Raw genomic sequence first — 12,270 nt, 5'->3', positions numbered from 1 at the left:
AAATGAGGTCACGGGGACGGGAGATTTGGTGATGTGGGATGTGAAGCGAGTTCTTCTGGCGGTGATACCTTGTAGCTAGTTTCTGTCTCCTGCTTTTTCTCTTGTGGGGAGATTGGAAATTGATAATTTATGAATAATTATTGAATCTTGCTATTCATCGCTTTGCCGAACGAAACATATACATACCTACCTACCTTGAACACTCTCCCTCACGTAACCACCCCACGTGATCTACAACGATCGACAATCAAGTCAATACATGGTCCTCCTATCCATATTTTACGTCTAGAAGATCGTCTAGGTATACATAACTAGTCATGCTGTAATATAAGGACCTTATCATCAGCAGTATTTCTTGGTAGAAGTTGTGACGGCAGAAGTTCGGAACCAGACACTTTACCAATACCCCACTAACCTCGCTGCTGCCTACAGTGTTGAAAGATATTCCTTAAAATTCTGCACTCTCTTCCACTTCATCTAAGATTACAACCAAGTATCTCAGGTCCAGGTCCGGAGACTCTCGACAACGTTCCCGATCATGTCTCTTCTTCTCCAGATACCTCGCGAGCTGCGTGACAAGATCCTTGAGTTCGTGATTTCGTGCACTGTCATCGCACCGCCGTCTTCCCCGAATGATCACGATGGTCGACAAAGCCTCAAAGATACCTTTTGGATGGCGAACAGTGGAGTTCTTTACCAAAAAGACACTCAAATGAGAGGCATACCGACGCTCGCTATCAACCGGCAAATTCGTACCGAAACCCTAGATGTCATGACCCTCATGCAACTCCCCAGCTTGCGATCCTACAAGCTAGACGTAATGATCGTCGAAGAATGGGAGTTATGGCCTACATGGCTATACGTCCCAACGACGACAACCCGAGTGGAAGAAGTTCGCGCCACTTTTCGAATCTTTGGCGTCACGCCGAGGCGCCGTTCTGGCTATTGTGGAGGGGACGGTGGACCTCCCTCCCTGGTCTGGACTTTTTTGAACTTGATTGGGCGCTTTCTACACGTCGGGCCTGTCAGTAAGCGGGAAAAGGTTTATGATAAACATATCAAGATACGACATCTCATCTTGGACTTCCTGACTCCAGATGGGCCGGAAGAAATGATCGCGCCGGCCATGAATCACGATAGATTCAGGTTGCTGAGGAAACGGACCGGGATCAAGTATCTGAAGAATCCGAGGAGCGTGTTGACATTTGTTAAGGATTATCTGGGGTATTTGCGTGGGGACAGTGACTTCGGTTCGAAACTATATGAGAGAGTGGGGAAGGTTACGTTGATGTTGGATGGAGTTGTGGTTCATGAAAGCACTGCCACCGAATGGTAAGAATCCCGACGATTCAATTCTCGTTATCCTTAGATTAGCGACCTTGGAGTTTTGAAAATCAATCTACTAACTGGGACTTTGTGGTCTAGCATACTGAGAGACAATGCTGACAAAGCTGTCGCGAGCCCTTCACGACTGCCTCTGGACACGCTCGAGCCCGTCTTTGAGTACTGGGAACTGAAGAGAGAAATCCAGTCAGCTGTGCCTCAGACTGAAAATGAAGCAGAAACAACTCCAGAGGCAAATGCTGTAGAAGGGTACAGCTAGTCACTCAACTAGGAACAAACCCAGTTGTAGATTTATGAGGAGAGCAACGAAAAGAGCAGGGGTGGGTTTAAGCCAGAAGAATGCATGATTGAGAATCGCATGATAGCGGGATCAATGATGCAAAATACTGCAAAATAATTCTACGTATGGATTCAGCATCAAAAAGAGATATGATTTGCAGTAGTGGGAAAGGCAAATGGTTGGCAGTAAGGACTGTGAGAAGGATAGAAGTTACGTCCAAGATGAACACAACTAGCCTTTTCATACAGCTCGTCATTTATCCTCCAATGAGGACCCTTACCAGCTGGTAATTCGATAGCAAATCAACTATGATAAATACGAAGTTAAATAACATAGAAAATTACGGTAATGCACAACGCTGCTTAACATAATTGATAGTGCAAGGTGTTATTGTCCACATACCCGATAGAGAGACGACCTTGAGCCTCCCGTAGCGTTCCCTGACTCGGAGATGCGGCAGTAGAGCTTGACGTCCCACCTGGAAGATATCATTTAATACTTGGTCTCCAGATAGATCAGGTTTCCTAGGCATGACGGCGAGGGAGTGGCAACAAGGCCAAAGGGCGTTCAACTATTTACGCGATTCTTCTGCTTGTCGACTGCGGAGAATGAAATACTTTCCTAGGTATATTGTGATCGAAGCAATGCATGGTCTTTTGCAGGTGTTTGATGAAGAATTGCAGTGCCATGTTCTGGGTGCAAGTGACTGTAGACGGTATAATCCACGTGATCAAATTCAAGTAAGAAATGGAAGTGTCTATTGGCTCGTTTATTCATGCGCCCGACCCAAAAGGGGGCCAAAAAGCAGACCAAAAGGGCAGAAACATGGCGCAGCGGCGCAGGAAGCCTCTCGCCCTCACTGACCGCGACCGACTCGTGAGTCTACTCACGCCGGGGCTGCCCCTTACCAACGAAGTATCAGCGACAACCAAGCGACAAACGCAAACAACAACCATATAGAATTCCACCAGCACCTCAGTTGCCATATGACTATTTCGCAATAATAAATCAGCACCGCACGAATTAATTGCAAACCAATTAATTATTATGGGCTTTTGTGCCGCATGCACGAACTCACCGGATCAACAGGTTGAGGTTGGAGGGCGCCAGAGCTCTCGGTTGTCGAAGCATCATCAGATGCGAGGTTGAACATGATTTGGGTTTGGAACATCGCGACGACGAGGCGAAAACGCGACAGGATAACTCCAAATTTCTTAAGCGAGATGGGGGATCTTTGGTACGATTGAGGATTTTGTTTGAGGAGGACGAGAGAGCTGCGGAAGCTGGGATGGGGGATGGGGAAGCTCTTATACCCTCAGAGAGGCATCGCTGCTTCAAGTTGCGAAGAGAGCGAGAGGGATTGTGGCAGTAGAGTGAGTGGTGAAAGCCATTCAGAACAGTTTCTGATGGAAATCTTCCAATCATTTCAGTGTCTTTCTCTCGCTGTTATAGGGAAAGGGATGAGGAAAGCAGGCGTCCAACTCATGAGTCGCGATGGGCTTCGTTTTCGGAGTTACTGTATTGGGACAGATTTCGGATTTTGGACACCCAGCCTGCCAGCGCCTGGAAATCTGCAAGAAACTTAGCCGAGTGGCCGAGTACTATCAAATGACATCCTCACTGGGTTTTTGAGGAACTCAAGTTCTGTTTCTGTTTGCTGCCCATTCGTTAAAGGTAAGAGAATGGCATTGCACTGCAACCCCAACATACGAAAGCGTGGAGGTGTACAATGGCGGGTACAGTATGCGAGAATTACAATCCACCGAGCTACATTGGTAAGTGGTTTTAAAGTGGGTTTTTGGTTTCTTGTTCATAATTGGAATTCTGCAAAGTACACATCGCTAATACCTAAAGGGACAACTGAAGTTCAATGTTTGGATGGAAGTGGGGTCCTCGCTTAAAACACGGAGAGAACTTAGCCTTGGCTTTGCGACGGCTTCCCTCCAATCTACAGATAGGCAGAGTCATTACAGTCCTAATGATTTCTGTTCCATGATCTAATGTCCTAATATGAATGGTTCTGTGCCATCCAAATGTACAGAATTCCGACGATGGAATGCACGCATTACACATTTATAGGTCCAACCCAGTTGTTCGCGGACATATATAAATCTATGTACACCCTGACTTCAATAGACCACAAACAGTCCAATAGCATAAAGACTTCGCTCCTGTCGCTCGTTCGTACCTCGTTCTCTTGGTCATCTTGTCAAAACGCGTCTGTAGGGTAGAGTCCCTGCACTTGAACCCCTGGACATCGTTCCTCCGTTGGACACCTGCCAGCGGCGGCATTAGTAACGGTGGATCTCTTGTACCTTTATGGATAACAGAAATGCTAGAAAAAGGCCTCACAGTATCACGGGCCATCTCTGCATTTTGCGTCAGTGGTATAATTGTCGCCAGTTGTTCCCAAAAACGTATGATGTGTCCCTCATCACTGATCATATCACGACGATCCTTCGGGTTTGTTTATTTATCGGGTTCCGTGAAATTTTCATGAGCTTTCGATTCTCGTTCAACTCCTTGTCGCTCAATCATTCCTCACGATCTACACAGTCCATTCTCCTGCAGTTCGGCAATATCACCACACTTCTTTCTCCAAAAACACAAAATGTCAAACTCAACCACCATTGCCGCCACTCCGAGGAACCTGTACCACTATGAGCCGAACTTAAATGCTGCTCTGGCTGCCGCCGCATTATTCGGGTTGAGTACAGTCATCCATCTTGTCATGATGATAAAGAAGCGAACCTTCTTCTACACAGCGATGACCGTCGGAGCTTTCAGTAAGTTCATCAATATCTCCCCAAGCATCAACTTGAACTGAAAAGCTGATCAGTGATGACTGGAGGCTATGCAGCTCGAAATCTATCCGCCAAATCCCCCGACAAAATCATGCTCTACGTCGCGCAGAGCCTCCTCATCCTCCTTCCGCCCTCTCTCGACGCCGCCACAATATACATGATATACGGCAGGATCGTGCTTTTCGTCAACGCACCAGATGCTTCAGTGATTCGACCAACCCGAGTGACGAAGATATTTGTGATTGGAAACATCCTTGCTTTCTTCATTCAATCGGCTGGCGGCGGCATGATGGCACAGGAGGGAAAGGCTGAACTAGGCAAGAACGTTCTGCTCATTGGCTTAGGGTACAACTCATCTTCTTCGGTTTCTTCCTCATTATCGCTGTAATCTTCGATCGTCGGATGGCGCAGTCACCTATGCGACATATCATCCCGAAGTACAACAAGCACAGCTGGCGAAAACTGCTTATGCTGCTGCTGGGTGCTGCTGTCATCAATGTCGCTCTTTGTCTCTACCGAATTGCGGAGTACGTATTAGGGACAAATGGATACTTGTTAAAGAACGAATGGTGTGCGTATGTTGGTGACGCAATCCCCATGTTGGTTGTTCAAATCGCTTTCCATTTTATTCGTGCTGGTGATGTGTTTCCGAGGCCGGGACAAGAGAAAAAACTGGATGAGAGCTACATCAGATTGACAGAGCGGGTGTAGCAAAGTGATGGGTGATAGATTTTGGGGTCCCAGGCCCCAGGTGTATTGTTGATGACCGGAAAAAATGGCTCTTCTTGGAATCAGTTGGGACGAAGCGACTTTGGATGTATTTCTGAGTGAGGCAGATGATTGATCCTCTCAGTAGAATTAGAGAGATACGGAGAAGTGGAAAAGATTTGAAAGTTACCAGGAACGTTAGGTTGTCTTCAACTGATGTCCAGAGGAACCTCTCGAAAACTCGTGTTCTCATGCCTATTTTTTAGTTTCCTTAATCTTTGGTGAGCTGGACGCGCAATCGTCTCATGAACTATATGGCCTGAAATAGCCTCTTCACCTTGATTAAGGGTAAGGCTTCCTGTCGTTGAATTACTCATGTATGTATCACGTGCTCTCATGAAACGCTTAGGTAAGCCACTTTCATTTTCTCCGGACATCAAACTCTCCGCGATTCGAGGCCCAGGTCAACGATCAAGTACTGCCAGATCACACACACGTCCCTCTTATATCATTCATCATGGCTCGCGGACTCCAGAAGGTACCTACAGAGAATCCCGCTCCCTCCACCGTAGATTGCTAATTTACCGCCTAGATCGAAGCTCAGCAAAAGGCGGCAGAAAAAGCCAAGAAGGGCGGCAATTCCACTCTCAAGAAGGACAAGGGAATGAAGTTCCAATGCGTATGATGGTTGTATCTCTACTTGGCGCTTACTGACCGCTCCTAGTCAACGTGTAAGGCAGAGATTGACAATTTGAACAACATGAAGATCCACTGGAGTGTAAGCACCTCCATGAGCACAAAGGGGACTGAGACTGACTAAGTACACCAGTCGAAACATCCAAAGCTCCCTACACCAACAGACGAGTTCGCAAGCATGGGAAAGGCTCCAGCAGAGCCAAACAAGAAGTGAACGAAATTGAACGTCATGTGAATATCACGTGAGATACCTCAACCTTTCATGGAAGGAGATGATACCTAGAGAGATACCCGGAGAAATACAGCAAATGATTTGAATGGCTTCTGAAAAATCTTTTTGTTGTCATGAAGCCATGTGAATGCCTTTGTTCATTTGGTGACAGAGTTAACCCCACCCTGGTCGAAACCGTCTGATGATATTCCCTAAGCCGCTCGTCTTCAACGTGCAGGTGGCCTTTTGCAATGCTCACTCAAGTTCTTCTATCCGGGAAATCATTCGGCGTAGGGTTCTCGCTCCATATGGAGGGCTAGAGTCAATATGCGCATCCCTTCTCCAGGAGCCCTCTAGTCCTTGGCATGAGACTCCTCGTATGAACTCCCTTCATCACCAGGAATCTCGATTAACATAGCATCTCAGCCACGAACTGCTTACTGCAATCTTTTTTTTTTCTGATTCGTACACGTAGTATAGATGCGTCCCTCTCATCTTCATGTCATGCAGTAAGACCTGCCAGGCTGGGTTGTCGCTCATCTCAATCTTGATCGAATGTTCAACCGCGACTGTGCCCAAGTGAACAGGAGCATTGAAGAGAAGCCGCGTATGCATAAAAGGCACTAAAAAACCTGTGTATTGGCAATTGTGAAGCATATTCCTTTCCCTCCCTATATTTTCATCTTCATCTTCATCTTCTCCGACAATCTGGTTGCCAATCGTTAGCTGGAAATGTCGATTGCAAACCCCAGAATCATAATGTTCGATTATCCTTTGTTTTCAGTTCAGGAAATCCTGCAACAGCATATTCAAATGGTGACAATGGCCTTCCTCAGCGGAAGACTCGCCCACAGTGTTGACATTGATCCGCGATCGGATTGGCTGCGAGGCGATTGTCTGCCCCACTGATCTTGGCGCTAGGTGCTCACTTGCATCCGGATGCATCTCCTTCCAACTTCAAGGCATCAGCAACAAACTCAATCCTTGAACTATCATATCACCGTTCATATGAGGAGTCTTGAAAAAGTAACCGACGCTTGGCTACCTCACTGTTCTTGTGCGCGAGCAAGCTACTGCTACGCCGCCAGTTCCCTCAATCTAGCTCCAAATCCTCCCACTCCATGATACGCAGAAGCCATAAGAAGTCCCGACAGGGGTGTACACATTGCAAGCGCAGTCACAAGAAAGTAAGTCCCCAATTTAATACTCCCTAGAAAATGTCTACTTATCCTGATAGAGCTGACTGTACTGGCTCCGCCATAGTGCGACGAAACCAAACCATCATGCGTCAACTGCACCATCGCCAATAAAAAATGCTCCTATATTCAGGCCGCCAGTAAACCTAGTTCAAATAGCCAGAGCCCCAATAATAATGGACCGGGAATCAGCTTCGTGGCTGAAGATCTGGCTGGCTCTTCTGATCAGAGAGTGTACAGTCACGCGACCGACCGGAATCAGTCGGGGACGCCAGTACCTGCACCCCCTCGTCCCGAACCTTATGTCAATATTCTCCATCTGGAGCTGTACCAGAATCTGATTTCAGAGAATGTTCCTACTTTCGGTGATGAGACGTCGAAGGCTGAATGGGTTGCTACCACAAAACGAGTAAGATTGCTGAATTTTTCAATATGATTCTTCATCCACTCTCAAGACTTGTGCTCGTTATCCCTGGGTGTCTCATTCTCACTTGATGAGCAACACATTATATATTGATTTTATCAAGTACACATTCGAGTACCCGTACATTATGTACGAATCCCTCGCCATGTCAGCCTTCCAACTCAGTATCAAGCACCCCTCCAAATCCGCCATCTACTTCGCCGAATCAACAGCCTTGCAAGCCAAAGCACTATCTCTCTTCAACGAATCCTGCACCACTCTCACACAAGACAACACCGTCCCAGCATTCCTTTTCGCCGCCATCCTCGGCCTACATTGCTTCTGCGATACCTTCTCGATGCCGAGTCCAGACCTCAACACCTTCCTAGACTGCTTAGTACAGTCCATCCGACTTCTGAGAGGTATCCAAGCCACGACCGGGACTTCCTGGGACTACATCAGGAATTCGGATATCAAGGTTCTGCTGGCTGACGAAGGCCAGGCTCTGGAGCACGATGACAAAATCACGTGTGCATTTGATAATCTCAAAATGATATTCTCTCAATCTCACACCCTTTCCGCATTCGAAGCCAAGGTCTACGGCGAAGCCATTGACGGCTTAATCAAGGTCTACAATACCCAGCTGCCGAATGGAGAATCGCACATTTTGCCGGACGCAAGAATCGTCATGTCCTGGCCCATCAACGTCTCAGCTGAGTACACAGAACTGCTGCATTAGAGAAAACCCGAGGCATTAGTTGTCATGGCGCATTTTTCGATCTTGTTGCACGGCAGGAGATCGTATTGGGCTGTAGGCGACGCCGGGAGTTTCTTGCTTGCTGCGATTGAAGAGTACCTTGGCGAGGAGTGGGCGCAGTGGCTTGTTATCCCCAAGGAGATAGTACCGCCACTAGACATGTAGGGCCTTGAAGGAGTGCATATGCACATGGGTTTTTGTGGATGTCATGCATGCCATTTCCAAGATACGACCCGGACTCCCGGTGTACGCAATTATCCGCACACCATACAACCGAGAACGTCGAAATCCTGTTAAAGACCCTGTTTTGATCGTCCGATTGAAAAGTCGACTACAGACCAAAAATCATAAGAATAGTGTGGTGTTATTCAAAAGAAGCAGCGCTATAATATTACAGTGTTGCTGTTTTATGTTTTATCAATATTTTTGTAATATAAAAGTAGTTCTGTGCAGCAGTCGATTTTGGTGTATGGATAATTACATCCACCGGGAGCCGGATTATTCAAGTGAAGCTTTTGTGGCGTGAGCCTCCCACAACCCACACGGAGAGTTGATTATTCAGACCAATTGGATTGAGTATCCTCTGTGCCACAGTCTGATCTAGGTTGTTCCTGTTTGGATGCTTTGGGGCTAGTCTGTTGGCAGTGCCTCGCTTCGCTGGATGGAGGGGAGGGGGAGGTGGTGGGATGCGGCGCTTCGGCAAACGGTGCGATATGGGGTGGGATGCAACTACCTTGGTCGAGCAGCAACCACAAGAAAGTTTGAGTGGATTAGGTAAGTAAGGTGATGGGGGGTCTAAACTTTGTGGCAGTCTCAGCTGAAGTGAAGAAGTACATATAAGTGCTGTGGAGCGTCTTTCTGACTTCGATCCATAAATATCAGAAAATCCCAAGTTCAAACTACAACACAATTCACAGATCCTTGAGAACTTCAAATCATCACAACTGTCGAGCTTCGTCATTCAGCAATCTCATATCAGAACACCAACATGTCTTCTATCAAGAACGTTGTTCTCGCCGGAGTAAGTCACATCCTCATCCTCAATTTCATGAAAGCAAACCCTTACCCTATTCACAGGCATCTGGTAACCTTGGACCCGCCATCCTCAAAGCACTCCTCGACTCCGGCAAGTTCAACGTCACAGTCCTCACCCGTAAAGAATCAACAGCCACCTTCCCCTCCACCGCAAAAGTAATTAAAGTCGACTACAAGTCCCTCGACTCCCTCACCTCCGCCTTCCAAGGCCAAGATGCCGTCATCTCCACCCTCGCCGCCGTCGCTCTCTCCGACCAGAAACTCCTGATAGACGCCGCCATCTCCGCCGGCGTGCAACGCTTCCTCCCCTCAGAATTCGGTTCCGATCTCGATAATCCCAAAGCCCGTACTCTCCCCGTCTACCATGGCAAGGTCGAAATCGAGGAGTATCTCGTTGAGAAGGCGAAATCGAACCCTGATTTCTCATACACGATTGTTCGTAACGGCTTTTTCCTCGATTGGGGTCTCCAAGTCGGTTTCATTATCAACCTGAAAGATTCCAAGCCTACTATTTTCGGATCCGGAGACCAGGAAATCTCGACTACGTCACTCCCTACTGTTGGCAAGGCCGTCGTGGGTGTCTTGACTCGTCCCGCTGAGACAGCGAATAAAGTCGTGTATGTTGAGGAGGCTGCGGTATCGCAGAACCAGCTGTTGGCTATGGCGAAGAAGTACACTCCTGGGAAGACTTGGGAGCCGGTTCGGGGAGATTTGGATGCTATGGTGGCTAATTCGAATGAGAGATTGAAGAAGGGGCTGTTTGATACCGAGACCTTCTTTCCTTATATCTTCATGGCTGGGTTTGGAGAAGGATATGGAGGCAAATTGGAGAAGGTTGACAATGAACTTTTGGGTGTGAAGAGAATAAGCGAGGAGGATGTAGAGGCACTAGTTAAGGGTGTTGTTCAAGGCTAGTTTTATGTGCTGAAGCAAGTTTATAGCGTCGTTTTGCTGGAAATATCACATACCAAATGAAGAAATATTTGTATCCGCAAGTACCAGGACAGATCCAAATGAAGTGACGATATTGCATGACAGCTTTCTGACGACTAAAGAGCACTTCCTGTCTCCAAGCTCAGAGATTGAAATTCATTCGATCGCCTCGTACCAGCCTCTAAACTGGGATCAGTCAATCACTGTATATCGATTATGCGATATAGCCAGTCTGGAAATGTCATTCTTCTTTTAAACACGCAGTCTAAGGATCCCCAAGGATCAACAGTCACTTCTTCTTGTCGTTGGCGGAGTGGGCCTTTGAAAACAAGCTGCCTCTACTCTCCACTCTCTACTACGCGAAGCCGCTCTTCGCTCTTGAGAGCGAACTCGGCAAAGTCTGGCGCGAAACAATTTTATAAAACTCCATGAAAGGTTTTTGGCACCAATTTATGCTTGAAGTAATAAAACATTCTATCAGCCCATTGGCCAGGAGTATCTGTCATTCGAAAGTCCAATTGGCCGAAACTTAATGGGAGCCCAAGTCAGTAGTCAGTGTCAACAAATCCTAAACCAACTCGCTTACAGTATTAGAGGTTCTGATCAAACCCACGGACATCGACCGAGGCCCACTTTTCTGATGTTCCTACTTTCATCACCTGGACAAACAACGCTCTAAATAAACATCTACACCTTCATCCCACTCTTCTATACATTATCAATCTAAATAAATATCTCAAAGTTCTCTCTTCACCATGATAGAACGACAATTCCAACGGCTAGCCCGTCGTCGATTGTATTCAGAAACCTTACCTCGAGATATCATCCCCCGCGCTTCAACCCCTTCTCTCAAAATGCCCCCCTCCTCACATCAACAATCCACATCATCTACATCTTCACCACCAAATAAACCCCCAGACGGCTCATGGGACAGCCACATCCACATCATCGACCCAACCAAACACCCCTTCCCAACCCACCTCTTCCACACCCGCACCCCCCACTCAGGCCCCCTCCCAACCGCACTGACCAACTCCTCCCGCCTCCACCTCCCCAACATGGTCTTCGTCCAAGTAAGTACCTACGCCTACGACAACAGCTGGATCCTCTCCTGCTTAGAAGAACTCGGTCCGTCGCGAAGCCGCGGCGTCGTATCCTTCGATCCAGAGACTATATCCTCTTCAACTCTCCAGCACTGGCACAATCTCGGCGTTCGCGGCGTACCCTTGAATCTCAGATCAACAGGGAGGAAATTATCTCGCAAGGAGATCCAGGATGTACTGCGCAAATATACGGAAACGTTAAGGCCGTTGAAGACGTGGTCGATAGGGTTATATGCCGATATGGCAATATTGGACCACGTGCAACCCTGGTATCAGAACTAGGCGTCAAAATCGTGCTTGAGCATATCGGGTCTCCTTCCAGCTTACCACTAAACCCAGCCAAGGAGCCAGGCTGGGAAGCGCTGCAGAAGATGATGGACGATCCGAGGGTGTATACGAAGATCTCGGCACCGTATATTTTCTCTTAGGACCCGGAGTTTAGGGATTTGGAGGCGTTGGTGAATGAGCTTTTGGGGATGAGAAACGGGGAGGGGGTGGTGTTCGCGTCAGATTGGCCGCATACGCAGGCGAGGACGGGATATGATGCGATGCCGTTCTTGGAGAAGTGTCTAGAGTGGTGTGGTGGTGATGAGGAGTTGAAGAGGAAACTGTTCCGAGATAATGCGAAGAGGCTTTGGGATGCCGATGACGGGTGATTGATGGTGGCGGGATCAGTTGGGTAGCGAGAGTTGATTGGACTTGTTCCGACTGCAGCAATGCGCTGCGAGTCACGATACAGTCACCACAGCGCCACACCCGTTGTCACTTGGGCATTGATTTTTGAAGGTCAAGCTATTTTG

The 12,270-nt window shown here is 47.6% G+C and overlaps 6 protein-coding genes across 6 annotated transcripts; all 6 read left to right on the top strand.

Moving 5' to 3' along the window:
* The first annotated feature begins 109 nt into the window (after positions 1-109).
* Positions 110-2,007, top strand: ONS95_000333 (uncharacterized protein). Its single transcript, XM_058493484.1, has 2 exons — positions 110-1,332; positions 1,426-2,007. Exons 1-2 carry the CDS (start codon positions 539-541, stop codon positions 1,601-1,603), a joined length of 972 nt encoding a protein of 323 aa, XP_058363684.1. The 5' UTR covers positions 110-538; the 3' UTR covers positions 1,604-2,007.
* A 2,228-nt stretch (positions 2,008-4,235) lies between these two features.
* On the top strand, positions 4,236-4,816 carry ONS95_000332 (uncharacterized protein; the record flags this gene model as incomplete). The annotated part of the gene is made up of 2 exons (XM_058493483.1): positions 4,236-4,410; positions 4,464-4,816. 2 exons carry the CDS (start codon positions 4,236-4,238, stop codon positions 4,814-4,816), a joined length of 528 nt encoding a protein of 175 aa, XP_058363683.1.
* Positions 4,817-5,601: 785 nt separating this feature from the next.
* Positions 5,602-6,164, top strand: ONS95_000331 (uncharacterized protein). Its single transcript, XM_058493482.1, has 4 exons — positions 5,602-5,674; positions 5,729-5,815; positions 5,861-5,914; positions 5,966-6,164. The coding sequence occupies exons 1-4, from the start codon at positions 5,654-5,656 to the stop codon at positions 6,044-6,046; spliced, it is 243 nt and encodes an 80-aa protein (XP_058363682.1). The 5' UTR covers positions 5,602-5,653; the 3' UTR covers positions 6,047-6,164.
* Positions 6,165-7,164: 1,000 nt separating this feature from the next.
* ONS95_000330 (uncharacterized protein) lies at positions 7,165-8,381 on the top strand (the record flags this gene model as incomplete). Its single annotated transcript, XM_058493481.1, has 3 exons — positions 7,165-7,230; positions 7,307-7,648; positions 7,767-8,381. The coding sequence occupies 3 exons, from the start codon at positions 7,165-7,167 to the stop codon at positions 8,379-8,381; spliced, it is 1,023 nt and encodes a 340-aa protein (XP_058363681.1).
* Positions 8,382-9,387: 1,006 nt separating this feature from the next.
* Positions 9,388-10,349, top strand: ONS95_000329 (uncharacterized protein; the record flags this gene model as incomplete). The annotated part of the gene is made up of 2 exons (XM_058493480.1): positions 9,388-9,420; positions 9,477-10,349. The coding sequence occupies 2 exons, from the start codon at positions 9,388-9,390 to the stop codon at positions 10,347-10,349; spliced, it is 906 nt and encodes a 301-aa protein (XP_058363680.1).
* A 943-nt stretch (positions 10,350-11,292) lies between these two features.
* Positions 11,293-11,898, top strand: ONS95_000328 (uncharacterized protein; the record flags this gene model as incomplete). The annotated part of the gene is made up of 1 exon (XM_058493479.1): positions 11,293-11,898. The coding sequence occupies one exon, from the start codon at positions 11,293-11,295 to the stop codon at positions 11,896-11,898; it is 606 nt and encodes a 201-aa protein (XP_058363679.1).
* Between the last annotated feature and the right edge of the window lie 372 nt (positions 11,899-12,270).

This window comes from Cadophora gregata (genome assembly GCF_030347475.1).
Source record: "Cadophora gregata isolate MNR1 chromosome Unknown scaffold_1, whole genome shotgun sequence".
In the NCBI taxonomy this organism is placed as follows: Eukaryota; Fungi; Ascomycota; class Leotiomycetes; order Helotiales; family Ploettnerulaceae; genus Cadophora; species Cadophora gregata.
The sequence above is the reverse complement of the archived record's forward strand: the minus strand, read 5'-3'. Positions and strand labels throughout refer to the sequence as shown.

Excerpts from the sequence above, each read along its gene's own strand:
- ONS95_000333 (XM_058493484.1), top strand. The coding sequence starts at position 539 with ATGTCTCTTCTTCTCCAGATACCTCGCGAGCTGCGTGACAAGATCCTT. Across the intron at positions 1,333-1,425 it reads GAAAGCACTGCCACCGAATG|CATACTGAGAGACAATGCTG; the intron begins GTAAGAATCCCG and ends TTTGTGGTCTAG.
- ONS95_000331 (XM_058493482.1), top strand. The coding sequence starts at position 5,654 with ATGGCTCGCGGACTCCAGAAG. Across the intron at positions 5,816-5,860 it reads AGGGAATGAAGTTCCAATGC|TCAACGTGTAAGGCAGAGAT; the intron begins GTATGATGGTTG and ends GACCGCTCCTAG. Across the intron at positions 5,915-5,965 it reads ACATGAAGATCCACTGGAGT|TCGAAACATCCAAAGCTCCC; the intron begins GTAAGCACCTCC and ends TAAGTACACCAG.